The sequence below is a fragment of the Mus musculus genome, chromosome 7 (genome assembly GCF_000001635.26).
Source record: "Mus musculus strain C57BL/6J chromosome 7, GRCm38.p6 C57BL/6J".
In the NCBI taxonomy this organism is placed as follows: domain Eukaryota; kingdom Metazoa; phylum Chordata; class Mammalia; order Rodentia; family Muridae; genus Mus; species Mus musculus.
The window spans coordinates 112,367,138-112,392,931 of record NC_000073.6 but is presented as its reverse complement, the minus strand read 5'-3'; the positions used below and the strand labels follow the sequence as shown (position 1 = coordinate 112,392,931).

The 25,794-nt window shown below is 47.0% G+C and overlaps 1 protein-coding gene across 2 annotated transcripts in view; it reads right to left on the bottom strand.

The window, feature by feature from the left end:
* Micalcl (MICAL C-terminal like) overlaps nucleotides 1-24,624 on the bottom strand; it is a 44,797-nt gene extending 20,173 nt beyond the window's left edge. The window contains exons 1-5 of one of the 2 annotated variants that reach the window (NM_027587.2): nucleotides 24,474-24,624; nucleotides 16,843-16,917; nucleotides 12,504-12,649; nucleotides 10,695-11,976; nucleotides 1,575-1,666 (exon numbers count right to left, since the gene is read on the bottom strand). In NM_027587.2, coding sequence (NP_081863.2) covers nucleotides 1,575-1,666; nucleotides 10,695-11,976; nucleotides 12,504-12,638 — 1,509 coding nt within the window. In that variant the 5' untranslated portion in view covers nucleotides 12,639-12,649; nucleotides 16,843-16,917; nucleotides 24,474-24,624. Of the gene's footprint in view, nucleotides 1-1,574; nucleotides 1,667-10,694; nucleotides 11,977-12,503; nucleotides 12,650-16,842; nucleotides 16,918-17,562; nucleotides 18,076-24,473 lie in introns of those variants that run through there. The other variant, NM_001381862.1, reaches the window with a different exon arrangement.
* Between the last annotated feature and the right edge of the window lie 1,170 nt (nucleotides 24,625-25,794).

Genomic DNA, 25,794 nt, shown 5'->3' with positions numbered 1-25,794 from the left:
CAGGAAGTCAAGTAAAGAAGATAAGGGCTGGGCAAGAAGAGAGTCAGCACGGGGGGTGGGGTGGGGGGGGGGAAGAACCAAGGATCAGCTGCCATAACTCCTATCTTCGGCATCCTGCTTCCGGCTTCCTGTGCATCTGAACAGGCTGTTGTGACCCTTGGCTGGGGACACATCTGAATGCAACCAACCAACCAACCAACCAACCAGAGAACCCAGAGGCCAAACACCTCCCTTCCCACTTGAAGACTTTCTGGAAGAGTGGGGCCCATCAGGAGGTGGCATGGTCATGCTTTACCACCGGGCACTCTGAAGTGACAACTGGCCATGTGCTAGGCCAGCGAGATGACAAGGAGCCGCTTGTGAGGTTCTTTTGGGACATTACGGCCTTGCTGCTTCCACAGGCCAGTGGCAGCTTATTCTTTCTCCAGGAGAGTAAAGAAAATGGAGGCGGGGATCTGTCTCATTTGAATACAGAATTAACACAGGGTCATTTGAGGGGATGAGGGGCAGTAAGGAGCCCCCAGAAGTCATGGTAACCTAATTCAGATATAAATCATTTCTCGTGAGGATTCAGTTAACTCAAGAAGCCCACAGTAAAAGAAATTCCGGCCCTCCTGTGTGTGTGTGTGTGTGTGTGTGTGTGTGTGTACACTCACTTGCTCACATGCACCTTAGAGAGATGGAGAACCCCACTCTGCCCCTTGACTCAAACTGAAGCCAAAGCTTCCCTGGCTAGATATGGAAAAGTGGAGTAAGGATGAGTAAATGTGGTTCTTCTTTTCCTTCACTAGACCTCTCTGGTCCAAAACTATAAGCAGCAGCAGGACCGTGAGCTGCTCCTCAGTCCGCCCCAGAAGCGTGTGAGGACCAGCCCTTCAACACTCCATTCCTTCTAGTCCGAGGGGACGAACTCCAGTCCCAAGTTGAAAAAACAACAGTGGGCTTCTGTGGCAAACGCATCTCTGTGTATTAGATATATAGACACATCTGCAGACACACAGCATTGTGTTTTCTCTACATTGGTATGAGAGATTTGGAAAGTGCTCTCCAGACACATTAGCATCCACTAAGCAAAGGTGGTGGCTGTCTTCCCGGTGGCATGCAGGCTGTTCTGTCCACAGTAGGTGTGCTGGTGCGTCCGCGTCTCTGTGCAATGCATGCTTCATTTCATAGCTTTGAATAGAATAAACATAACATTTTCCATGCAATCTGCCTCTAGTGCTTCTTAAATGAAGTTGTGCTTCCCTTGGGGAAATACACATCTGCTTGTTGAAAATTTTCAATGGTTTGCTTATTGGACCACATATTAAACCCACTTTAAGCACTGCATTTGCCAAATGGTTTTAAGTCAATATGTCTTTTTTCCCTTCCCTGACGTGTGCTGAGGTTTTTGTCTTTAAGAAGACAAATCTTGGGGGAGGGGTTCCAGACATAAAGGAGGGTACTCCTCAGATGCAGCATGGCCTGATCCTCCTGAGGGCTTCTGCAGCTGGAGCCCACATTGGCTCTGAAACCTGGATGGGTAAGGAGCCCCTGCCAGCGAAGGCACTGTATGGTGTTGCAAGTGATGGTACCTTTATCCTTAAGGAAAGCTGGGAGTCGGCTTCTTCCTCTGCAGAGGACGAGGTGGGAGAAGAGGTGGCTTCTGTCACTGGAGCTACAGGGTCTGAAACAAGAACCAGAGAACTCACCAAACTGCTGCCTCCTTCTCCTCCTTCCAGCCTCACAGCTGCCTCCTCCTCCCTCACCCCATTTGCTTCCTGCCGCCCACCCCTCATTGCACCTGCCAGGAGCTTGGGAAAGCAGTACCTCAGGGCCACTGAAAAGTTGGCCCTCCACGTTAATTACATTTCTGGATTCCTGCCAAGAGCTCTGCCTGGGCTCTTCTCACATTCAAAACAAAGCAAAGCAAAGCAAAACAAAACAAGGTATTATGCAGAAATCAAGGAAGTCCTTAAACACCCTTTACTGGGGCAAGATCCTTGCTTACATTGCTTTTGAATCCAAAATCTATTATGAAAATGCATATCTGAAGTTAGCTGGGTTACCTAACCGATGGGGTAAGGTTTGTTCTGCCTAGTAATTGAATGCAAAAAAAAAAAAAAAAGTCAGAGCCAGCTCTTAAACAAATCGCCCTTCTGCGGCCCACAGCATCTGGCACCCATTTTTACTACACGACATCTGCTCAGTGTAAAAGAGCTGGCGTCAGAATGTCTGGTCATAGAAAAAAAAATCCCAAATGTAATCAGAAGCAAAAGGACCCTAAGCCTAAGGATTTTATCACATAGCCTCATGCAACATAAATATTTCATTAATTATGGCTAAACAAATGCCACTTTTATTTTCCCAACTTGCAGATATTATCACATCATGGAAGGGATGATTCAAATGCCAGGAAAAAGCAGTTTAAGATAGGGACGGCCCAACAAAGCAGGGCCCGTGGGGCAGCTAAAACTGAGGAGCCATGCCAAGCTCCAAACATGAACTGGATGGCCCAGCACCGAAACACACCCATGTTGACCAAACACCTTTTTGTGATCTGGCTGGGAACCAGGTGTGGTGGGGGCTTCCAGGTGCCACAGGAGACTTTCGGTTTTCCCAGCAAGAACATCTGCCCCTGCACATACACCTGATGGAGTTTATGTTAATACCAGGATTAACCCGTGCTGTGCTGCTCGCTGCACAGCAGAACCAGCTAGAACTTAGTCACGGGAAGGGATGCTACAGTGGCAGCTTGTGTCTGCATAGAACTGTGGGGTGGGTGGGGAGAAAGGAGGGAAGTAATTCCAAGTCAGCTAACATCCTCTCCAGCCTCCCTATAATTTTCAACTATTCACCCCAGTGGGAGCAGCCAAGTGTTACAAAATAAGGGTAATTTTAACCTCCAGCGACACATTTACATACGCTGTTATTCAGAGCAAAATAATACAAAACATGCATCTAACAACCCAGCCTCTCAGGGGAGGGAGTTTGCTGTTTTCCACTTTAATTTGCCAGATGGGAAAGCTCAGGTAAAGATAGAATCAGAGAGTGGCATCACGGCAGGAGGAGGCTGTGTTCTCTTTGGGCAGAGATGCATCTTTGCTTCCAGCCACTAAATTACGGGGTGGGGGTGGGGCCAGAGCCACTGAGTGCTCCCTGAGTGTAGGAGCTTGAGGAACTGACTTTATACCCTGCTGCCATGATTCCTATGTGCAGAATTACTGTGGAAGAGCAAAGACAATCAGTCCAAGGTCTGAACGGTACCTGGTATATGAGCTATTGGTAGCTATTGGGAATGGTTTTGCTGTGACTAAATATCTGATATGGAGTCACTTAAGGGCTGGAGATCAGCTGACATAGCATTTGTTTAGCATGCAGGAGGCTCTGCCTTAGATCCCCAGCACTGTCCTTGAGAGTGTGTGTGTGTGGGGGGGAGTATAGGATGACCACAAGTTCAAGGTCATTTTTGGCTACACGGGGGTGGGGTGGAGGGGTGGGATGGGGGTGGCGAAGTGGTGGTAGTGTTTGAAGTCAGTCCAGATGAGAGTACCTCAAAAAAAGAAAGAAAGAAAAAAAAGAAAGAAAGGAAGAAAGAAAGAAAAGAAAAGAAAAGAAGAAGAAAAGAAAAAAGAAAAAGCAATTTGAGGGAAGAAGGGTTGTTTTGGCTGACAGTTTGAGGATACTGTCCATTGTGGCAAGAAAGGTGTGTTGTGGAAGGCTGCTCGCTCTCTCACCTCTGAGTGTGTCAGGAGCAGAGAGAGATGAATGCTGTCACACACTCCTTGTTAGTCCCTTTCAGCTCTCTAGCTCAGCCCACTGACAGTCCACATTCAGGGTAGGTCTTTGTTCCTCAGCTGACCCTCTCTAGAAACATCCTTGTAGGTGACCCAAAGGTGAGTCTCCTTGGCGGTTCTACACCTAGTCAAATTGACTATGAACCCTTAGTGTCATAATTCTCTTCACCGCCTTCATTGTTATCATCCACTCAACAATACTTTCATGTTGCTAAAACTGCCTGATTGACCTTTATTTATGGGAGACATGTAAGTGCCGAGTTGCAACTTTCCTAGTTTCAAAAAGTAAAGAACGGATGCTAACCATAACGTTACCTCTTCCACCTCATAGTTTCATGCCATCAAGTCTCTCCTCTGTCATGAGAGTGCCAACTATGCTGAAGTTCACTTTTCATTTGTATTTTATGTTTGAGTGACCGATTTTGGAGTTGACCTCCCACCAGAAAGCAGGAGAATTCAGGACAAAATATGCAAAGCATCTTTTCCCAGATATTAACCAACAGGCAGCAGAGAAGAATGTAAAAGATAAGAGTAGAAAACCACACAGGAAGTCCAATGGCCGCCAATGCTTTCTGCCCTGAGGTCCTTTCCTAACCACAGACAGAAAGGAAGAACCCAAACAGTCCATAGTAGGTTCACTGAGTTGAAAGGCAGTTCAGAGTTTGGTCGGGCAGAGGCAGCAGCACTGTGTAAGATGGAGCCCTGGAGAGGAGGGAATGCTGGGAAATAACTTTAGAAATCAGTGTAAAAGTGCATGTGTGGCTTAATAGGAGTCCAAAGATGCAGAAAAAGAAGGCCCCTGGTTGGGGGTGGGGATGGAACTGCAGAGCCGTGGCCCGCTCAGCAGTCTCTAGAGCAGAGGTTTTCAACCTTCCTAATGCTGTGACCCTTCAATACCGAGCTCATGCTGTGGTGACCTCAACTGTAAAGTTATTTCATTGCTACTTCCTAGCTATAATTTTGCTACCGTTATAAATCGCAATGTAAATATTTTTGAAGATAGAGAGCTGACCAAGAGGTCATGACCCACAGGTTGAGAGCCACTGCTCTGATGCTTTCACAGACGGGCAATGTTCAGATTGTCCTTTGAGTGTGTAGTGTCCAACACACACTTGGGTGCTAGTAGAGACCACAGGGAACTTTGACTGTATTATCAGGGATAGACTAGTGGTAGAGTAACACGTATCATAGACACACCTAGGAAGCATAAAGGTAAGCCTTGGAAGGAACAGAGTGATTTTAACATTATTTACTGCTTTTTGATCATTCTTTATTCCTCATTTAACATTAAAAAATTAAAACCTCCTAAGCACTTTTCAGTATAATGTTCATAAAGGCTATCAGTCGGTAAACGATGACTAGGTACACACACACACACACACACACACACACACACATAAACACACACACACATAAACACACACACACAGAGAGGGGCACACACGTTAGTCTGATAAGCAAGAGAAAAATTCATCAATAAAAACAGACCCAGAAATGACTGATATAGTAAAATTAACAGTCAAGTATTTAAAATTATCATAAACATGCTGAATAAGTTTAAAAAGTATTCTACCAAACAACACTGAGAATTAATAATTTAGCAAAGTAGTAGTATATAAAATTAACATTACTACGATTAACTTTTTTTCCTCTTTTCTTCCTTTCATTTTTTTCTCTCCCCTCCTCTTCCCTTGCTTTACTTACCCTCCTCCCTCCTTTCCCTTCCTCTTTTCCCTCCTTCCCTCCTCAGCCTCCCTCTCTTCCTTCCTTTGGCTTGGTGCTGAGAATTGAGCCCAAGGAATTTTACACGTTCAGCTTGAGTTCTATTGCAGGGCCACATCCTCAGCTCCAGTCAGGAGCATTCTGTCAAGTCACATGGAACAATATGAAAGAAATTACAGAACCTCACTCATAGACATGGAGAATCTAATCAAATGCAGGTCACCAGAACTAGCAGGTGATGATGGCGGCTGGGGAGATGTTCAAAGGATAGGAAATTTCAGTTCAATAGAATCAATATTAAGAGATCTAGTAGGTCGGGCGTGGTGGCGCATGCCTTTAATCCCAGAACTTGGGAGGCAGAGGCAGGTGAATTTCTGAGTTCGAGGCTAGCCTGGTCTACAGAGTGAGTTCCAGGACAGCCAGGGCTACAGAGAGAAACCCTGTCTCGAAAAACCAAAACCAAAACCAAAAACAAAGCAAAACAAACAAACAAAAAACTAAAAGAGATCTATTATATAGTATGGTGACTGTTAGTGTTTGAATGGGCCTATAGGCCCATGTGTTTGCACAGTTGTTTTGGAATCTCTAGGAGATGGAGCCTATTTGGATGAATAGGGCTACTGTGGGCACAGTTTCTGGCTCAGTGACTGTTTCTTGCCTGTTGACATGATGCAAACGGCAGCCTCTAGCCCCATGACCTGGCTAGGAGCTGCTCTGACAACCGTGTATTCCCTGCCAGGGGAGTTCAGTAAACAGAGCAAGCATGAGAACCTGAGCTTTGATCTCCAGAACTCGCATAAAGCCAGGTCTAAACATCTGTAATCTCTGCGCTTCCACTGTGAGACGGGGGGGGGGGCAGAAACAAGAGAAGCCATGGAGGTTTGAAGGCCAGCTAGCCTGGTGTACACAGCCTGAAGAACCACAAACAGAGACCCTAGGGCTGCAGAGAAGACTCAGCAGTTAAAGGCACTGGCTGCTCTTCCAGAGGACTTGGGTTCAGTTTTTAGCAGCCATGTGGCAGCTCACAACTCCAGTGCTATAGCATCTGACATCTGGGTACTGCATGTACTTGGTCCATATACATACATGCAAGCAAAACACCTACACACATAAAATAAAATTAAAATCCCCAAAGATGACTCTGTTTTAAACAAGGTAGAAGATGAGGACCAACCCCCAATGTTGTTCTTTGATCGCCACTTGTGTGCCACGGCACTCACAGGCCCACATTCATGTAGATAATCATACATATCACACACACACACACACACACACACACACACACACACACACACACACACACGCCAGGGCTGGCAGGAGGGAGAATAGGATAATAAATAGGAAAATAATATATTTTTGATTCAAAAGGTTATAGAACCAAAACAATATAAAAATAATTGAAACAACTCTAGGTAGGAGTTAACTAGTGTTAACTCCCCTCTTAGTGACTGATAAAATAATCAAACTAGTTAGTATAAGAGTTCCTACTCTGAGCATTTTTTAAAAATACGTTTTTAAGATTTGTTTCTACTTTTATGTATTTTATGTATGAGTGCTTTGTTGCGTGAACACTCAAATGCCAGAAGAGGGCATCAGATCTCTTTATAGATGATCATGAACCATCATGTGGGTGGTGGAAATTGAACTCAGAACCTCTGGAAGGGCAGCCAGTGCTCTTAACCACTGAGCCATCTCCCCAGCCCGAGTATGATCGAGCAAGTGAAACACAACACACTTCAACTTATGGTTAGTTCACTCAACAACAAAATCCCATAGAACAAAACCAATCTCCCCACTCCATTGTGTATAGATACTACATTTTCTTTATTTATTCATCTGGTGTGTGTGTGTGTGTGTGTGTGTGTGTGTGTGTGTGTGATATTGGTTTGGTTTGGCTTTTGAGACAGGGTCTCAGTGTAGCCCAAGCTGGCCTCCACCTCTCAGTTCTCCAGCCCAAGGGCAGACTGCAGGCATATGGCACCACATGTGGGTATCTCCATCTGTTAATGGGCACCTAGGCTGCCTCTCTAACCTGGCTGTTCTGAATAATCCTGCAGTGTGCGTGGATGTGCAGGGCTATTGTGGGATGACTTTGACTGTTTTGGGTGTGTAAGTAGGTGTGGTACACCTGGATCTTATGGTAGCTCCCATTCCACTGTTGAAGGGACCTTCATATTGAGTCCCCCAGGAGCTGAGCTAATTTATAATCCTGTTAATAGTACAGAAGGTCGCTCATGCTTGTCCCAACTCCATTCTCACTGGCCAGCATTTGCAGTTTCCTTGGTGGCTCTGATGACAGTCCTACTGACCAGGGTGAGAGGGAATCATAGTTTTGATTGCATTTCCCTGATGGTTCAATAAGTGGAACATTTTATGCATTTACTGAACATTTATTTTTCTGTCCAGTTCATTTGCACATTTATTGGTTAGATTATTTGTTGTTTGGGTGTTTAATGAGTTCTTGATTCTGTTTATGACTCTCCAGTCAGATGACTAGCTGGCACAGGTTTCTTAGTCTTTTAAGTGTTAACAGGTTTTTGTTGTTGTTGTTTTTTTTTTAGGTATGCAGAAGCTTTCTAATCAGATGGATAAATCCATGTTTATGAAGATAGATTGCATTCCCAGCTACTTTTTTCTTCATTTAAAAAAAAGATTTATTTGTTTATTATATGTAAGTATACACTATAGCTTCTTCAGACATCCCAGAAGAGGGCATCAGATCTCATTATGGATGATTGTGAGCCACCATGTGGTTGCTGGGATTTGAACTCAGGACCTTCAGAAGAGCAGTCGGTGCTCATAACCACTGAGCCATCTCTCCAGCCCTACTTTTCTCTTTATTTATGATTTTTAAAGATAAAGTCTCACATTGTAGCCCATGCCTGCCTCAAACTTACATTCTTTTTGCTTTGGACTTTTGAGTGTTAGGGCTATAGGCATCACTGCCACACCCAACCACATGCCCTTTAATGTTAAAGCTGATAAATGTATTTTCTATTAAAAATCTATTACAGGAGCTGGAGAGATGGCCCAGTTAAGAGCATCTGTTGCTCTTGCTGAGGATTCAGGTTTGACTCCCAGCACCCACACAATAGCTCACAACCATTTGTAGGTCTAGTTCCAAGGGGACCAGATAGCCTCTTCTGGCCCCTGTTGGCATCAGGCACACACATGGTATACAGATATACATGTAGGTAACACATGCACATGCATAAAATAAAAAATGAATAAATCTAAAATTAAATACATATGTATAATAAATGACTTTTGTTTTATTTTGTTTTGTTTTGTTTTGTTTGAGACAGGGTTTCTCTGTAGAACTCTGGCTGTCCTGGAACTCACTCTGTAGACCAGGCTAGCCTCGAACTCAGAAATCCGCCTGCCTCTGCCTCCCAAGTGCTGGGATTAAAGGCGTGCGCCACCGCCGCTCGGCATAAATGGCATTTTATGGTGTGATTTTAAAAGAATCCTTATATCCAAGTTACCTTTGCTTATTCCAAACTTGGCTGCAAATAAGTTCTCTTGTTAATTAGGCAGATGTTTGATTAGGATGCAAAGAAGATAAATAATCAATTTCATGGAAACTGATTTTTTCCCCCTAAGAGTTAAAAAAATTTAAGAGATAAAAAATATAAAGAAAAAGTTTTTTTTGAAAACTGAAAATAATCGGATCACAATTTGTTTAAAGCAATCACATGAACATTCAACAACAAAAGAAGTCACTGAGAGACAGCTCAGTGGGTAAGAATGTTGCTTGCTGTGCAAGTGTGAGCACCTGGGTTAAAATCCCCACATCAAAAGCTGCACAGGGCTGCACCCGCTCCTGCAATCCTGGCATTGTACGGGAGCGGACAGGAGGATCATGGGACTTACTGGCTTCCAGCCTAGATCTAGGTTTAGTGAGAGATCCTGTCTCCAGGGAGTAAGAAGTCAGGGAGGAACAGAGCAGGACACCCAGCAATCTCTTCTAGCCTAGAATGGACAAGGATGCACACATCCACATGCATGCACACATCCACATGCATGCACACATCCACATGCATGCACACATCCACATGCATGCACACATCCACATGCATGCTCACATCCACATGCATGCACACATCCACATACATGCACACATCCACATACATGCACATGCACCACCCATTCACACAGCCTTAGAAACAAAAAAAAAAAAAAAAAAATAAAAGAAAAGAAATGCCCGGTATGTGCTTAAACTGTTCTTAAAGAAATACACTAAATTTTGGCAAGGTGCAAAAACATAACATGTTCTGCTTCTTGTGCAATATTTCCGTACTGTTTGATTACTCTGACTTATTGATATATTAATTAAATAATCAACAACAACCAGCTTTAAATATAAAATGTCTCTATTTTTCATTGGTAATCAAACATACAGAAAAGTGGTTAGTAATTCAAAGAAAACCAAAAAGTACATGTGTAAAAATGTCCAACCAGCACCATCCATATGGAATAAATACATTCACCTATAAATATTTGCATATTTAAAATTATATCGCATATATACTTATAAGTTAAACAATCAAATAATAGTTCATTAAATTACAATGTTGTCATAAAATAGGACATTCTTTCAAATCACATTTATATAGACTCTGGTCATTTATATGATACCTAGAATATAAAGTTGATTTTTAAAAAATATACAATTGTATGTACATCTCAATAAAAATGTTCATATAGTCACACAGAAGGAAACTGGTAGGATTACTAGTTTAACTCTTTCTATAATTTCGTTTTTTCTCCAGATTTCTCTTACAAAAATTTCAAGTTTCCTTAAACTTTCTTTCAATTGCATTCATTTATGTGTGTGTGTGTGCGTGTGTGTGTTTATTGGGGGAGGGAGGCACACATGTGGCGGTCACAGGACAACTTTCGGGGAGTAGGTTTTGTCTCTCCACTCTGTGGTTCCTGGGGATAGAACTCAGGTCCTCAGGCCTGGCAGCAATAGCCTTGAGACCAGCCGAGCCATCTCACCAGTACCAACTGAGACCAGCCGAGCCATCTCACCAGTACCAACTGAGACCAGCCGAGCCATCTCACCAGTACCAACGTTTCACACTTTTGTCAGAATGAATTGGAGAAGGAAACCAAAAGTGCACAATGTCTGTTGATCCAGTGAGGCCACTGACTGCTGAGCACCAACTCTAGACCACTAGGAAAGTCACTTACGTGCATCTTGCCCTGTGGAAGAAGGATGTGCCACCTGTCCCATGGAGGTGCTGCCAACAGGCTGTACCAACTTCTCCAAGGATGGGACTCTGTTCCCTGGTGGCCCCTCCTCCTTGGGGCTATTAAAGAAGTCCCCAATGTCCTTTCTTTGTTTGCATTCCTGGAGAAAACTCTCAAAGGATTTATCTTTGAGGCCAAGGGAAGAAATATGTGAGGCTCCTGTCTTTGGACTGTGAGTGGCATCCTGCAAACTCACTTTCTCCAGGAGTGTGGGGACATCTTCAACCTTGCTGTGAGGTGTGGTTGAAAAGAACATCTTGGATGGACGACTCGGTAAACTCCGGCTGCGGAGGATGGAGTTGGGAAGGCTAAGGTCTGAGGCTTGGGCAACCTTAGATGTTGGAGAAGCCAGAGAGAAGAATGCTGAAGCCTTCTTGGCCATGTGTCTCCCTGGAGACTGCTGGTCCCCATCTTTACTGGAACCCAGTTTCCGGAGGCTGAACGAACGAGCATGTGGCTGGCCCCTAGGCAAAGTTTTGGACTCTGGCTTAGGGCTGGTTTTCTTTCCAGCTTCGGAGTTGTGGAGCAGAGACCTAAGGATGGCATTTGCTATGAGCTTCAGGGGGGACTTGGGTGGGGGCACCTCTCGCTCCTGAGGTGCTTTGACAGCTGGGGTACGCATCCCCCCCAGGGCCTTTTTCTGGGATAGCAGCTTCTCTTTCACCGCCTGAGAGAGGGTAGAAGAGCAGGTTGGCTTCAGGCTACCACCTCTGATGTTCTCAGCACTTTCCTGAGAGAGCTGCTCCCCAGTCTTGTGCTCCTGGGTGCAGTCACTCCAGTCTAGCAACTTGTTCTTCTGCTCCTCAGTGAGGACTAATTTCTTCAAGCCCAACTTCCTTTCTTTGGACAGCTCTGGTCCACCTGGTTGTCCCATCCTGGATTCCTCCCTCGGGTCTCCAGGGTTCCCTGCAGCACCAAGAGCTAGGTTTTGATTGGGCAAATACTGGTCCTTCCCTAAAATGGGGTGCTGTATGCTTCTGGTGTTTCCAAGAGCCCGGGCTTCCTGGCAGCCCTCTGAAGAGGAGATCTCCTCAGGACTTCTGAGGCTTTCTCTACCGGGCTCGACCAGGCAGTCTTCTGTGCTCTCTAGCATGGGGCTATGCGGCAGGTAGAGGGGAATTTCCTTCACAATCCCTTGAGCCCTGGCACGTCTGAGGTAGATTGGAGTGGGGCTGACATCGCCTCTGGAGATCTGTGGGGAGTGGAGGTTGTAAGCTGGCACCTATGGGAGTGGGCAGAAATATTGGTTACTTAAAGCCTTTGTTTCTATGGGGAAGGGCGAGGTCAATGCACACACCACCTGCCTTCCTTCTCCCACTCTGAGATACTCAAAGTCAGAAGGAAGCTATAGAAAGGTCACTCTTTGGCCCAAGGGGCTAGAACTTGCTGGCATCTATCCACAGTCCCTTACTCAAATCATTCAAGACTCTCTAATCAAAGATCATTCGAGGCTCTAAAAAAAAGTGGTTCTCAACCTGTAGGTTGTTACAACCCTTTGGGAGAATCAACTGACCCTTCCACGGGGGTCACTTAAGAGCAACGAAAACCACAGGTGTTTACGTTACAATTCATAATAGTAGCAAAATTAGTTATGAAGTAGCAATGAAATAATTTTTATTGAGGGTCACTACAGCATGAGGGACTGTATTGAAGGGACACCAATTAGGAAGGTTGAGTAACCCTGATTTAGTGAGGCATGTGGCCAGTTGGCTTTCCCATCTCCGGGGCAGAGACCTGGAGTGCACTTACCTGGGGAGAGGAGGAATCGTCTGCAGTGTGCCCAGGTACACTGGCTGAAGAAAATGAAGATGGTAGGGAAGATGAAGAAGACAAAGATGGAGGAGGAGGCGGCTCCTTTGGAGGCGATGGTGCTCTTTGGTTCATGGGTGTTGAATCTATGAAGGAAATGACATATTCCATTGCTACCTTGTTTTTAGCATAAAAGAAAAGATTGTGGCTGGATCCTCAGTTTTAGGAAGGGAGATGCTTGGGGTGGGCTCAGAGGTTCCTAGTGGCCATAACTTGGGACTTTTCATCAGGGCCCTGGAGAAGAAGCCATGCAAGCTAGCAGTTCAGTCTTCTGTAAGTAAGATCGGTCCCAGGAGATGATCACGCAACCCGCAGAGTGCTTCTTGGAGACTGACATTTACCGCTAACGTTTCCCCGAAGTCATGGTGGGCAGGAGCTGGGATTGCACTAAATCTGTCAATAAACCACGTTAAGTTTCTTGCCGCAAGATGTCAGACCATTAGCTGTGGGCATGGACAGGATAGATGGCTTGGTCCTAATGAAATGGGCTCTTCCTCTCACATGAGGAATAAAGCCCCTAAAGGGCTCTTAGACAAGGTGGTTAGCTTGAGATTTTATGGGGGCCCAAGAGGAGGGAGGTTATACCCATATCAACAGTTCAAATCACAGAGAATTAATGGGTCCTTGCCAAACTTCTATGGCTCAGGGAACAGGCAGGAAGTAATGTATCGCTTCAGAGATGTTTGAGAAAGGATGGCCGCTGGCCTCTGGGGAGGAGGGCAGTTCTAAACTGTGGGCAGCTGAAAGCATCTTGTCCTGCAAGAGCAGGATTCTGACAGTACGTCCCGGGAGGCCGTTTAGACCCACGTATACTGACACTTCCTGTCTCTCTTCCTCCTCTTCCCTTCCAACTCGGTAACCTCAAATCTGCAAGATCAGATATTTTATCTCCAGGGTGGAGCATTTCAAATAACTTATATTGAGCTAGATTCAGAAAAAAGCAGTCTTTCATGGGCATGCTCGGGGCGTTCTTCTCAGGCCACGACAAGCCTTTGTGGCCCTGAGCAGCGTTCCTTAGGCATATCCTGGGACTGTGTGTCATTAGTTTATTTTCCACCCAGTACCCCAACTCCCTGCTTCAACCGGCTCAGTGGCCCATTTAGATGTCTCTTCAGTATGTCCAACCAACAGGTTCTAGCTCATTTCTTAGCTCAACACAATTCCCAGGCTTCCGTTTTCCTCAAAGCTCTAGGTGATAGGTACCTGATCATGTACTCAAACTATGCTTCTGTTGCTCTGAGAAAATGTGAGGAACTTAATGACACAGGGTCAGGCATCTCTGGGGACGCACATCTGAAGAAAAGCTAAGTCTAAGTTACCTCCACCCAAAAAGAGTTTCAAACATCTTTCAGGGACAGAGAGCCCTTGGTGGACTTTCAGTATGATTTTTGCTCTCTTTATATAAAGATTAGCATGTTAGGCAGTGCATACCAGGTGTAGGCTCTCAAAAGATGGCTGCTGTACACGTGGTCCATGAGCTCCCATAGGGTACCCCACCCTTGCCCCAGGCTGTTTCTGAGGGGAAAGATAACCGGGGAACATGGCTGCTGTGGAGGTGGGTTAGAGGGAAACCCTGGGAGAAAGGCCATCAGCTGCCAGGAACTGATGCAGGGGAGGCGCTGGCCTCCAGCCCATTACCCACACCCCATCCCAGCCTGCAACATAATGGTTCTAGCCTAAAAAGGCAAAACTTGTGAGTGAGTCGTTGTCTTGCTTCCTGCCCCCAGTTACTAAATTCCTGCCAAATTCCGTCTCCCTCTCTTTCTCGCCCCCTCAATCTTCTCTCCCTGCCTGAATCAGGCTCCTTAAGTAGCCTCCAAAGTCTCCTCAGCTCCACAGACTGTCCCTTTGTTCCTCTGAGGAGTCACAGAGGACCTTGTGACACAGAGTCAGGGACACCTTGGGCTAGACACAAGCTAGACAGAGAGGTCTTGGGATCTATAAGATCATGATGCAGAAGCCGCTCCCCTCTCCTTCCTGTCATCCCAGGATCCATCCTTGCTGTGAGATCTCTGGTCACAACGTCCTTATCCATTATCTTAAAGTCAGAGGTTGTGGAAGGCTTGAGAAATGGGGCCTGGTCTCTCCCCTTGACTTTGTCCTTGGGCCAAGGCATTGCCCAAGGGCCAGGCAGGACTCCAGAGGGGAAAGAAAGGCCAGGGAGGAGCTGAGAGATGGGAAACCTCTTCCATGAGACTGATCATGATTTCAAGCTCCTCTAAAAGATGGGAAAGGGACCCCCAGGACCCCAATTTATTCACGGGAGCAAGTTACTCACCTCCAGTGTCCTTATCCAAAAGTACCGCCCGCCATGCAGACACAAGCTAGCTTAGCATGATTCGCATCCATTTCCTTCCCCTTGCACACAAACTATCTGGCAAATAGATAGACCCCTGGTCTGCCTCAGAGGCCGTGGGACACCCGGCCCAGCCAGGGTTGCTCTAACTCTTGGCTTAGGAGCTCATTCTTTATCTACCTCCATCCTCTTCTCCCATTCTTGCTGTGGAGCTCTGAGATGGCCCAGCCAGGCTGCTTTGTCCTCTGTAGGGCAAAGGGACTGAGTGCTCCTGGCTAGCAGGTCCTTTTGTGCCAAAGGGGTTGAAAAGTAGGCCCTGGACAGGATTATAGTCTTTGTGCTCGCTGGGGCAATTCCTTGTGCGACTTTCTCTTGTTTTTGTTTGACAGCGGCGGCCTTTCCCCCTGATGGTGACGTTCAGTTCACTCTAAGCCAGCTCAATTGGAAAGGATGCCTATGCCCTATATCCTATAAGCCTTGTTCTGGGGCATAGGGGTTCTTGACTTTCGGGGTTGACATGATGACTGGGATTCCGAGTACTACTGCTTCCTAGTAGGAAGGACTCTGTCGTCTCAAAGTCTTGGAGCGCCCTCTAGGGGCAGCATCCTGCAAGTCTGAACCCATATACTGTTTCATTGGGCCCTAATCCAACCAGTTTTTAAACTTCCTTCCTTTTTTCCTCTCTCTCTTTCCCCCCTTTTACACATAAACAAGAACTCCTTTGAACTAGACCTTGCTAGGTCACAGAAATAACAGGTTCAAGCCCTGTCTGCACCTAGCATGACTGTTGCTTAAGACTCACACCCTGTATCCATTAGTAATGGAATGCTAAAGTCTCCAGGTCTGTCCCCGAAGTCCACCTCTGAGTAGTAGAAGTCTGTCTTGTTTTTTTTTTAGAACCCCTGTCCCTGATGTTTGCCAAGCTCCTATCTCACCTCATGCTGGGAGCTTGCTGAGGACTGACTGAGCGCCCTGACACTGGTGGTACTCAACTGTTGGGATGGCTTTAGCACCCAGGAGGACTGGCCTGAGAGGGATCCTAGCGCTTGTTGTGGGGAGACTCCTGGAAACCTTAGTTCTCTCTGTCCTCTCAGGTTTGACACCTGAAGGAGCTCAGATGATTCAGGTGTCATCTTAGCTTGTTCCCAGGTATGCAGGCCTGGTCTGGCTCCAAAGGTGGCCCTTGGCCCAGGTAGACACAGGAGAAGTGGTGAGTCTGGGGGTTGGTGGGAAGTGACTCATTGGCCAGGAATCAAGCTGACTCGGAAGGAGGAAGAGCAGAAGCCCAAGGCCGTGTTGGGTCAGCCTGGGCAGATGGAGGTGGGAGAGAGAACATGCAGACTAGGGGAGGCAGAAGAGGGTGATGGGGTCAGAGCAGGGTGGACCCTCAGCTTCTCACTCAAGGGTCCTGGAGGAATTCTGTTTGCTGTGTGACTGTGTGTGCATGGTCACTGTAGACACTGTTCCTCTTGTGGGAGCTCTGAAACTCACCCGGGGCCAAGATCTGGAGAAGAAATAAACTCTCTCTCTCTCTCTCTCTCTCTCTCTCTCTCTCTCACACACACACACACACACACACACACACACACACACACTTATATTCTAGTGCAAGCTGCTATCTTCTTGCCTTGGTCACAATGGCATAGAACCAAAAGCAGAGGTGGGGTGGGGTTGGGATCTAGTCCAGTTTCTGGGACAGAACCAAGCACCCGTCTCTCAGTTTCCCTTTCTCATTTCAAACTTGGAGCTCATAGCTGCTACAGCTCTGTGAAACTACAGAATCTTAAGGTGCTGGGATTTCCGAGTAGAGGGAGAGGAATGGAGAGTTCCCAAATCCCTCGGCAATGATTACAGCCAGCAGTGGAAATCAAGTCAAGCTAACAGTTTTCCTTGCCCTTGGATTCCAGGCTAGGCCAGAGAAGATACCATGTAAGGAATGAGCGAGACTGCCCTCCCCCACCCCTCCCCCTGCCCATGACTCACTGGACTGGAATCTTCTTCTCCAGTTCTGGTATTTGCTTGGAGTTGGAGACTGGAGGCTATGGGCCCGCTGCAGAGCTGAGGAGGGAGTAAGAGACCATTAGCTGTGTAGGGGAGGAATTTGTCTCCCATGGCTTACTCACCAAAAGTTAGCAGGAAGATGCTTAGGATGGGCGGAGACACTTCTTATCATAGTGTACTTCTCTGACCCCCCTCCCATTATTCATTAATTCATTCATTCATTTACTCACTCACTCATTCATACACACGTCCATAAAATAATTATATAGGAGGCTGGGGAGATGGTTTGATTCCCTGCAACCCAGATGAAATGCTGGGAGCAGGAAGGAAAGCCTTCCCCAGGAAAGGGCACATTAATGAGTTGCCCAGTGCTAACTGGTCAGGCCTGGAGACACATACTAGTAACACTATATAAACAAGACAGGTTATTTTTAGAAATATATCTGTATGATACAAATACATATATGCATGCAATAGCAATTAAGGAAAAAGGCCATGATTTCAAGTAGAGGAGGGAGAACTGTCTAGGAGAGTCTGGAGGGAGGGAAAGAAAAGGAGAAATGTTGTAATTAGATTCCAATCTCAAAAAGTAACCTGGCTGTAGAGGCATGTGTCTGTAATGGCGGTAGTCCTACAGTGAGATGGGAGAATAGAAACATCAGGAGAGACCCTGCCCCAATAAAGTAGAAAGTGAGAACTGACTCCTGGAAGTTGGGTTCCTGCGGAAGCACTTTTGCAGGGCCCTGTGTGCTTCCCCTCTGCCTGGCTGGGCCTTGAGCACAGGCACTGGCCGCCCCGAACCTCAGAACAGATGTGGCATCCAGCTGCATCCTGTTCCTGTGCAGGGCTCTCAGGCACGGGCCCCCGTGCTTCCATCATAGAGAAAGGAGGGGCGTGAGCGCACATGTGAGGGGCAGAAGGTAGAACTGGGAGGTATGGGGGAGGAAGAGACCCCCAGGAGGGGTCTGGGTGTGGGAGAATGAACAGGGAAGGTTCGAACACAGAACTCTTTGGATCCAACACCTCTCCAGTGAATGTTCTCTCACCTCACTTAGACATCAGCCCACCCCTGTGAGATCCCACCCCTGTGAGATCCCACCCCTGTGAGCTGACTTGAGCACTGCCATGCCAGCCACTACCTGGGTTTCCTTTCTCAGGACCAGAACCTTCAGCTCCTTAGGGTCTCTGCTTTAACCTCAGTGGGATAGTGGAACTGATGGCTCAAGTGCCCCACTGGTGGTAATAGGCCACGTAGGCATAGTTTCACCATAGTGAGGTCATAATATAATAAGAGTCCTAGGTCAGAGGCCCGGCTCCATGGGTTCTGTGAAGCTTGGGTCGAGACATGTCCCAGGAGGCTCAGGTATTTGAATGCTTGGGCACTGAGAGGGCTGGACTCGGAGAATGTATAGCCTCACCCTTCTTCCCGTTCACTTTCTGCTTTGTGTTTGCTATTGGAGAGGTGAGCTCCCAGCTTCTTGCTCTGGCCGCCACCGCTGCTTGCCGCCTGCTGTCAGGCCTCCGTGCCATGCTGGACTCTCATCCCTCTGGAACCGTAAGCCCAAATAAATCCATCCTTTTCTAAGTTTGTCCTGGCCATGGTGTTTTACCCATATGTCAAGCTTTTCCCAGAGAAAGTGAGCAGACGCCATTGTGAAAATGCAGGTTAAGTATTTTAAACACCACAAAGCAAGCATTTGAGCCCATCTCTGGAGTGCTGATGTGAGCTCTGGGTTTAATAGACAAAGATCTGGGTCAGGAGGCAAGAGAACAAAGTCCAGGTGGGGCTGGTTAATCAGTGTTTTGTTCTGGCTCTGCACAGTGACTAGAAGAAACATCTTAGTGCTTGAGAGAACAGGCCACGCCCTTCTCATGATCATGGAGGCTGGGGGTGGGCTGTGTGCGATCTCATCACCGTGACCGTTTGCCATGCTCTGCTGCTCTGAAATCTAAGGAGTGACTGTAGGTTAGAACAGTGACTGGAAACCTGTAGACTTCTTTGGGGGCCTGGAACAGGACTCTATAAGGGCTAAAAGTAAGCCAGGATCACTCTCTTCTTTATGCCTTCAACCTTGGCAGGTGGGAGAGATGGGGCGGGTATCACTTAGTTCAACACAGACGCTTCTGAAGTGATTGACACTCAGGAGTCTGGCCCAAAGCTTGGACAAAGACAGAAGCAAATTCAGGTAGAAAGGCCGGGTTTCCTTGCTCTGTATCAGCCTGTGGGCCCAAGTGAGCAGCAGCATTGGTCTCCTAATTTTGAGATTATAATATAAGCACATCATCTCTCCCTTCCCTTTCCGCCCTCTGGACTGTCCCATGTTCCTGTCCTTGCTCTCTTTCAAATTCATGGCCTCGGTTTTCCCCCAATAATTGTTGTTACACACACACACACACACACACACACACACATTCCTAAATATAACCTGCTCTGTTTGTATATTACTCGTATGTGTGTTTTCAGGGCAATGGGGTCTTGTGTTCTTCCCACTCTTTCTTCCCCTCTCAGCACGCCTTAGTTGACTCCAGTTCTTTGTGTAGGGTTGAGTCCACATGGGCTTTCCCCCCACCCACGTTGGCATGTGGATGTCCTAACTCGGCTTCCGTTTAGGTAGTCATGTTGGTGAGACTTCATGGATGTAGCATCTGACATGACTAGGAAACACAATCTCATTGAAAACATCCCAGTTCTCTGGATCTTACAATCTTCCTGCTCCCTCTGGATTCAGCACTTTTCAGCAAAAGAATCTGTCTGTCTGTCTGTCTGTCTCTTTCTGACTCTGTCTCTGTCTCTCCCCCCGCCCCTTTTTTCTTTCTCTTCCTTTGTGTTTGATATGGTCTCACTATGTAGCGCTGGCTGGCCTGTATCTTGCTGTGTAGACCAGGATGACCTCAGGCTAGCAGCAACCCTCCACCCTCTGCTTATCAAGTGCTGAGAATACAGGTTTGCATACCCACATCGGGCAAAAGAAATGTCTAAGTAACGTTTACAGCAATGGTTTATTGAGCAGTGTCAAACAGCACAAAGCTTAGCTGAGTCCCTTCTCTCAAGCTTGCACTCTGTGTGTACTACTACATAGTAGTATGTTTGCATGTAGGTTTTATGTTCGTTTTTAAAAATGTGTATGAGTATTTGCTTGTATGTATGCCTGTGTACCATGTGCATGCCTGGTGCCCTCAGAGTCCAGAAGATGTGTCATAGTCCCTGGAGCTGGCAGTACAGGCAGTTGTGAGCCACCATCTGAGGGCTGGATCCTCTGCAAGTGCTCTTACCTTCCGAGCTATCTCTCTGGCCCTACTCTGTGTTATTTTAAAGGATCACTGTTGGAGCTCACAGTGCACAACCTGTTTTGGGGAAAGGCGTAGAGGGCAGGAATTTAGCCAGATGTCATTGATCTGATTTCATTGTTGCATACTAGCAATGTTCTTCCTTCTCTATAGCTGTTGTCAAATGACCACTCAAAGATGAAGAAGAACTGACTTGTTTAGGCTGGCACAACTTGGGGACAGATTGCCCTCCTTAGTTGTACTGATTTCTGTCCACGAACTCCATGAATTAGATATATTCGCTTAGTGGCTTGGGCAGGTGCTGGAGCCACTTCATTCACACACACCAGCAAGCTGCCCTGCTGTGCTGCCTAAAGCGCAGGCATGCTGACCTGCATCGATGCACTTGGGATTCTTGTGCCAGTGCAGACACTTGATCTTGCTCTAGCCCACGGAGCCTGGCTCTGGGATGGTAGAGATTTAGGACCATGCCTTTGACGTAAGATTAATAGACACCACTGAACTGGGTTCTCATGCTTTGGATTTTAAGTGTCCCTAAAGGGCTAGCGTGTGAAAAGCTTGGTCCTTAGCCTGTGATGCTGGGGAAGGCGGTGGGAGCTTTAGGAGGCGGGGTCTAGGGCAGGGAAGCTGGGTCACTGGGCTTGGAGCTTTGAAGGACCTTGAGGATCTTTGCCCCTTTCTGGTTTTCTTTTCACTGCTGAGATGCCACCAGGTGAGCAGTTTTCTCCACCATGGTGTGCTGCCCCACCACAGGCTCAAAGGCACCTGGGCCAGGAGACCACAGAGACTGACATCCCACCACGGCAAGCCAGAGTCTTGCCTGCTTGTAAGTTGTCTATCTCAGTGTTCCCCCTGCTCCCTGTCCCCAGCAGTGGAACGCTGATCAAGACACAGAGAGTTTAAGGGAATGTTTTCTAGTTTCTGTGACACAAGGATTTAAGTTGCATCACATCCTCATCTTGGGAGGGTTCTAGGTTGAAGAACTAGGAGAGTATGGAAGGTTCCTTGGCATGCCAAGGCAGACCTAGAAATCTCTTGTTAAGCTAAAGGACTATCAAAGCCGTTATCTTTTCACATTTACTCATGTGTTATAAAAGGGTAAAACTGACTTTGAACTTTGAACTTTATACTTTGTTGAGACTGTCATAGACTATGGGGACTTTTGAAGTTAGACTAAATGTATTTTTTATTATGGTATGGCGAGGTATGGGCTCCACAGACTCATGTGTTTGAACAAGCCTATGGGGGTCAGGGGGTGGAATGTAGTGGTTTGAGTATGGTTGGCCCATGGGAAGTGGTATTATTAGGAGGTGTGGCCTTGTTGGGGGAAGTGCATCACTGTGGGGGTGGGCTTTGAGGTCCTGTGCTCAAGCTCCACCCAGTGTGGAGAGACCCTCCTCCTGGCAGCCTGTAGAAGAGTCTCCTGCTGCTGCCTTTGAAGCAAGATGTAGAATACTCAGCTCTCTCTAGAGCACCATGTCTGCCTGGACACCGCCATGATGATGGACTGAACTGCTGAGATTGGAAGTTAGCCCCAGTTAAATGTTTTCTTTTATAAGAAAAAAAGGGTGGAGTAAAACCAGAGACAACCAATAAAAAATAAAAAAATATGCCTAGAAAGATGGAGAGAGGGTTTGTCTCCCTTTGGGGTTGTTGTGGATAACACTGCTGTGATCACAGCTATATAAATCAGGAGTCTTACAAACAATACCTAGCTCTTACCCGGGTTCCTCTGAATTTACCGGGAGGCAGTGATGCAGTAAGCATATTAGCTGGTGGACCTCCATGAGATCCACTAGCTAGGTTTATCCTGTGCTGTTTGGGAAAGTGAGGCGTCATCACTCTGACGCCTGGAACTGCAGACTGTCTAAAGGAGGAAAGACTTACTAGCCAGCAGGATTTTAGCGAGTTCAGTCCATAGCTAGCTAGGTCTATCGCTATTGGTGTGCAGTGCCACAGAGCATCATATAGTGGATCGAACAGTCCCACCCGAAAGCAGGGAAAGTGGGAGGAAGAGTCTGGGGTTAAGATGCGCCTATGAGAGACACCCACAGTGACCTACTTGCCCCAACCAGGTCCCACAGTCTCATGGGCCTTTCAGCTATGGCCTCATTGACAAGTTATCACCACTCATGATTTAATTAACCGTCAATAGCTAGGGATCAAGCCTGCAACACACAAGCATTTGGCATGGGTTGAGGGTTGAGGACAGACACGTCATATCTACATTGTAGCATCTCTGTATGTAATGTTACATCTGCACTGGGGCTTGTCTGCCGATCATCATGACGACTGCTAAAAACTGAATCAACAAACAGATGGAAGTCAAACGATCTACCTGTTTTTCTCTTTGCTTAAAAGCTCATTGTAGAATAAAGTTGGTTTTATTCTACTGCCAAGACTTCTCTAGATTCTGAGGGCCAACCTGTGCTTCACAGAGTCAGGTCTTGGCATGCCCTTCCCTGCCAGCACAAGGTGCCTGAAAAAACCAGACATTGTTAAGGACATGACATCTTTCAACATCATTTATCTGACATAAATAGAGGCTTTCTGCAGAGTTAAGCATTGTGCTGGTTAGGGTTTTGCAAACGACACAAACCTAGACATATCTGGAAAGAGAAATCCCCTTCATCAGATTGGCCTGTGGGGGTGTTTTCTCAATTGCTAATTGATGTAGGAGAGCCCAGCCCACTGTGGGCGGTGTTATCCTTAGGCAGGTAGGCCTGGGCTGTATATGAACGATAGTTGAGTAAGCCCAGGGAAGAAGGCCAGTAAGCAATGTTTCTCCATGGCTTCTGCTCCAGTTCCTGCCTTAGGTTCCTGCCTTGAGTCTCTGTCTTGGCTTCTATAGACAATAGACAATAACCTGTAAGCCAAATAAACCCTTTCCTCCCCATGCTGTTTTTGGTCAGTGTTTTATCATGGCAGCAGAGACGCAAACTCAGACAAGCATTGAGAAAAGTCGTGTCAGTACACCTACAAACCAATTTGCTTTCCTCTTCACCAGTGAAAGCAACAGTCTGAGTTTCCTTCATAACATTGGGTGTTTAGAACATGGCCTGCCTCTCAGGAGTCTTTACCTCCTAAACTGGCTTTGTTCTTGTGGATCTATGAGCCTTCTTTTTTGCAAACTCATAATTCCGATTTACAGCTTCTGGGAAAGGTGCTTAATGCCCCATTGAGGAGAGAGGAAAAGTAGAGAAAAGGGTGAACAGCCGGGAGACTTCCCTTCTGTCAGGGTTAGGATTAGTGGGTTTTTGTTTTGTTTTTGCTTTGGTTTTGAGATAGGGTCTTCCTGTTGAGCAGGTTGGTCTGGCTTCAAACACATGGCAATCCTCCTGCCTAACTCTCTGAATTCTAGGATTATAGGCATTAGCCACATACTGTGCCTTTCCACTTCCTAGTTATTAAAGACTCACATTGAAGGTTAAATTCAGAGTTTCCAAGGCTTGGAAATGTCTATACAAGTTTCTGTGTTTGTTTTGGCCCAGGGCTTCTGGGAAACCCCACACTGGTGAGAAGAGCTAGAGATTCTGCTCTTGGCCACCAGAGGGCAGTGCAGGACAAGTTGACCACCAGCTCTTGCAGGCGATTTAGGGTGGCAGATTTCTATTGCCAGGCTCTGCCAGGGTCCCCAGGAAGTCAGAGGACATCCTGATTTGCTCACATGCTGCTGAGTCTTCAAAAGCTGGGCTACTAAAGGCAAGTTCTTAGGTGGCCTGAGCTTAGCGAGTAGGGTCACCAGCCCTGGCCACGTTGCTCATTGGCTAGAGACCACAGCATATGCCAAAGAATGAGCTGTGTGCTACTCACCTCTCAAATCAACCTAGAGATGGAAAGGGGTCATTCGTAGAGAAGGTCCAGGTAGAAAAAGTACATTCATCATCTTATAGGTCAACTTCGGGTGCATCTCAGCTACCCCTGCACCCCTCCACACACACCTGTAATGTCTCCTGTGTCACATGAGACATTACATGCTCAAGAGATACATGCTCAAGTGTTTCTAGGAGACTGACTTACTTATGGTCACATAGCAACTAGGCCCATGTTCCTACCTTCAGAAATTATGGGATGCTCGAGGGACCCCTGAGACACAGGGTGGCTGTTGCAGGCAAAGGACTTGGATTTCCTTATCTACGACAGCCAATAGAGGCCCAGGACTACTAAATGTTTGTGAATCCAAAGCTCCTGGAGACAGAGTCCAGGTCTGGTCCTGACCACTCCCCTGTGTGTACTTCATTCACCAAAGATTACATCCTCTGGGATTTGAGGGTCCCCGCTCCACTCTGTGTCCCTGAATGAAACCTGGAGGGCCCATTACTCACCAGGCAGAGCTTGTGGCTCTTCGTGTAGCAGAGAGACTGGTTGGGTCAGGTTCTCCCGTAGGGAGATGTGCCGGGTTAGGGGCTTTGATAGAGGTGGGGATTCTGGAAGCTGAGGTCTTTCTTCATAGGCCCCTGCACAGGGGGCTGTGATGCTGCCGTAGTCGGATTCTGTATCAGAGCTGGAAGAAGGAAGAGGAGGGTGGCTCAGAGGCTCTAGACACTCCCCCCACCCCTCAACATCCCATGCCCTACTCATTAGCCCCTCTCACAGTCCTGGGGCCTGAAGCAAAGATGTCAGCTACCTCTTTGCCTGGGCCCAGACTTAGCTCTGTCACATCCTTAATTATGTCCCCTTAGACTTCTATGCTAAAAAGACAACCCCCAATACCTCAGCACATGACTGCTTTTAGAGAGAGGACCATTAAAGAGGTGATTGAGTTAAAATGAGGTCATTATGGTGGGTCCTAATCCTATGACTGGTGCCCTTCTAAGAAGAAACTGGGACATAAACGTGTATAGAAGATGACTGCCATTGTAAACAGAAGGTGCCATCTACAGGCCAGGGAGAGGCTTGAGACAGACCCTTTCCTAAGTGCCCTCAGGAGAATTCTTCTTTGCTACCCCTTTATCTCTTACTTTTGTGACAGTTTCCTCCTATACTGAAGGAGGAAGGTTACAGGAAGTTCCTGAAGCTGATCAGATTCATTAGACCCTTCCTACCAGAGTAAGCAAAAAAAGCTGAGAGAGTCTCCTTCAGATGTGTGTGTGTGTGTGTGTGTGTGTGAGAGAGAGAGAGAGAGAGAGAGAGAGAGAGAGAGAGACAGAGAGAAGAGGAGGGGGAGAGGGGAAAGAAGGGGAGAGGGAGGAGAAAGGGGGAAGAGGGGGGGAGGAGAGAAGGGAGAAAGAGGAGGGGGAAAGGAGGGAGATGGTACCAAGCAGCCAAGACAACCCAAAAAAACTTAGCTACAACAAAGGCTCTGCGACCAGTCCACTGGGAAGGAGCAGAAAGCAGCTGAGCTGCTCAGGACAGGTTCAGACCAACCAGGGTGCCTGGAAACCACACTCTCCAACCTGCTGAGCTGCCTGCAGGCTATGCAGTGTACTCCAGGCCCCCAGCTTTGTAAACTGTCACCCACACCAAGGTGAGCTGTCTTTGAGTCATTTTTGCTCCTAGAGTAATCCCTTACCCATATTCCTGTAGGTAGCATCAATGAAACTCCTGGTTCACCAAGTTGAACTTTGGGGGTTCCCTACCTGGGGTGACTAGACTTGTGTGTTGCATCTCCCCAGAAAGTCTTGCCATACAATGTACCCCAGCCCT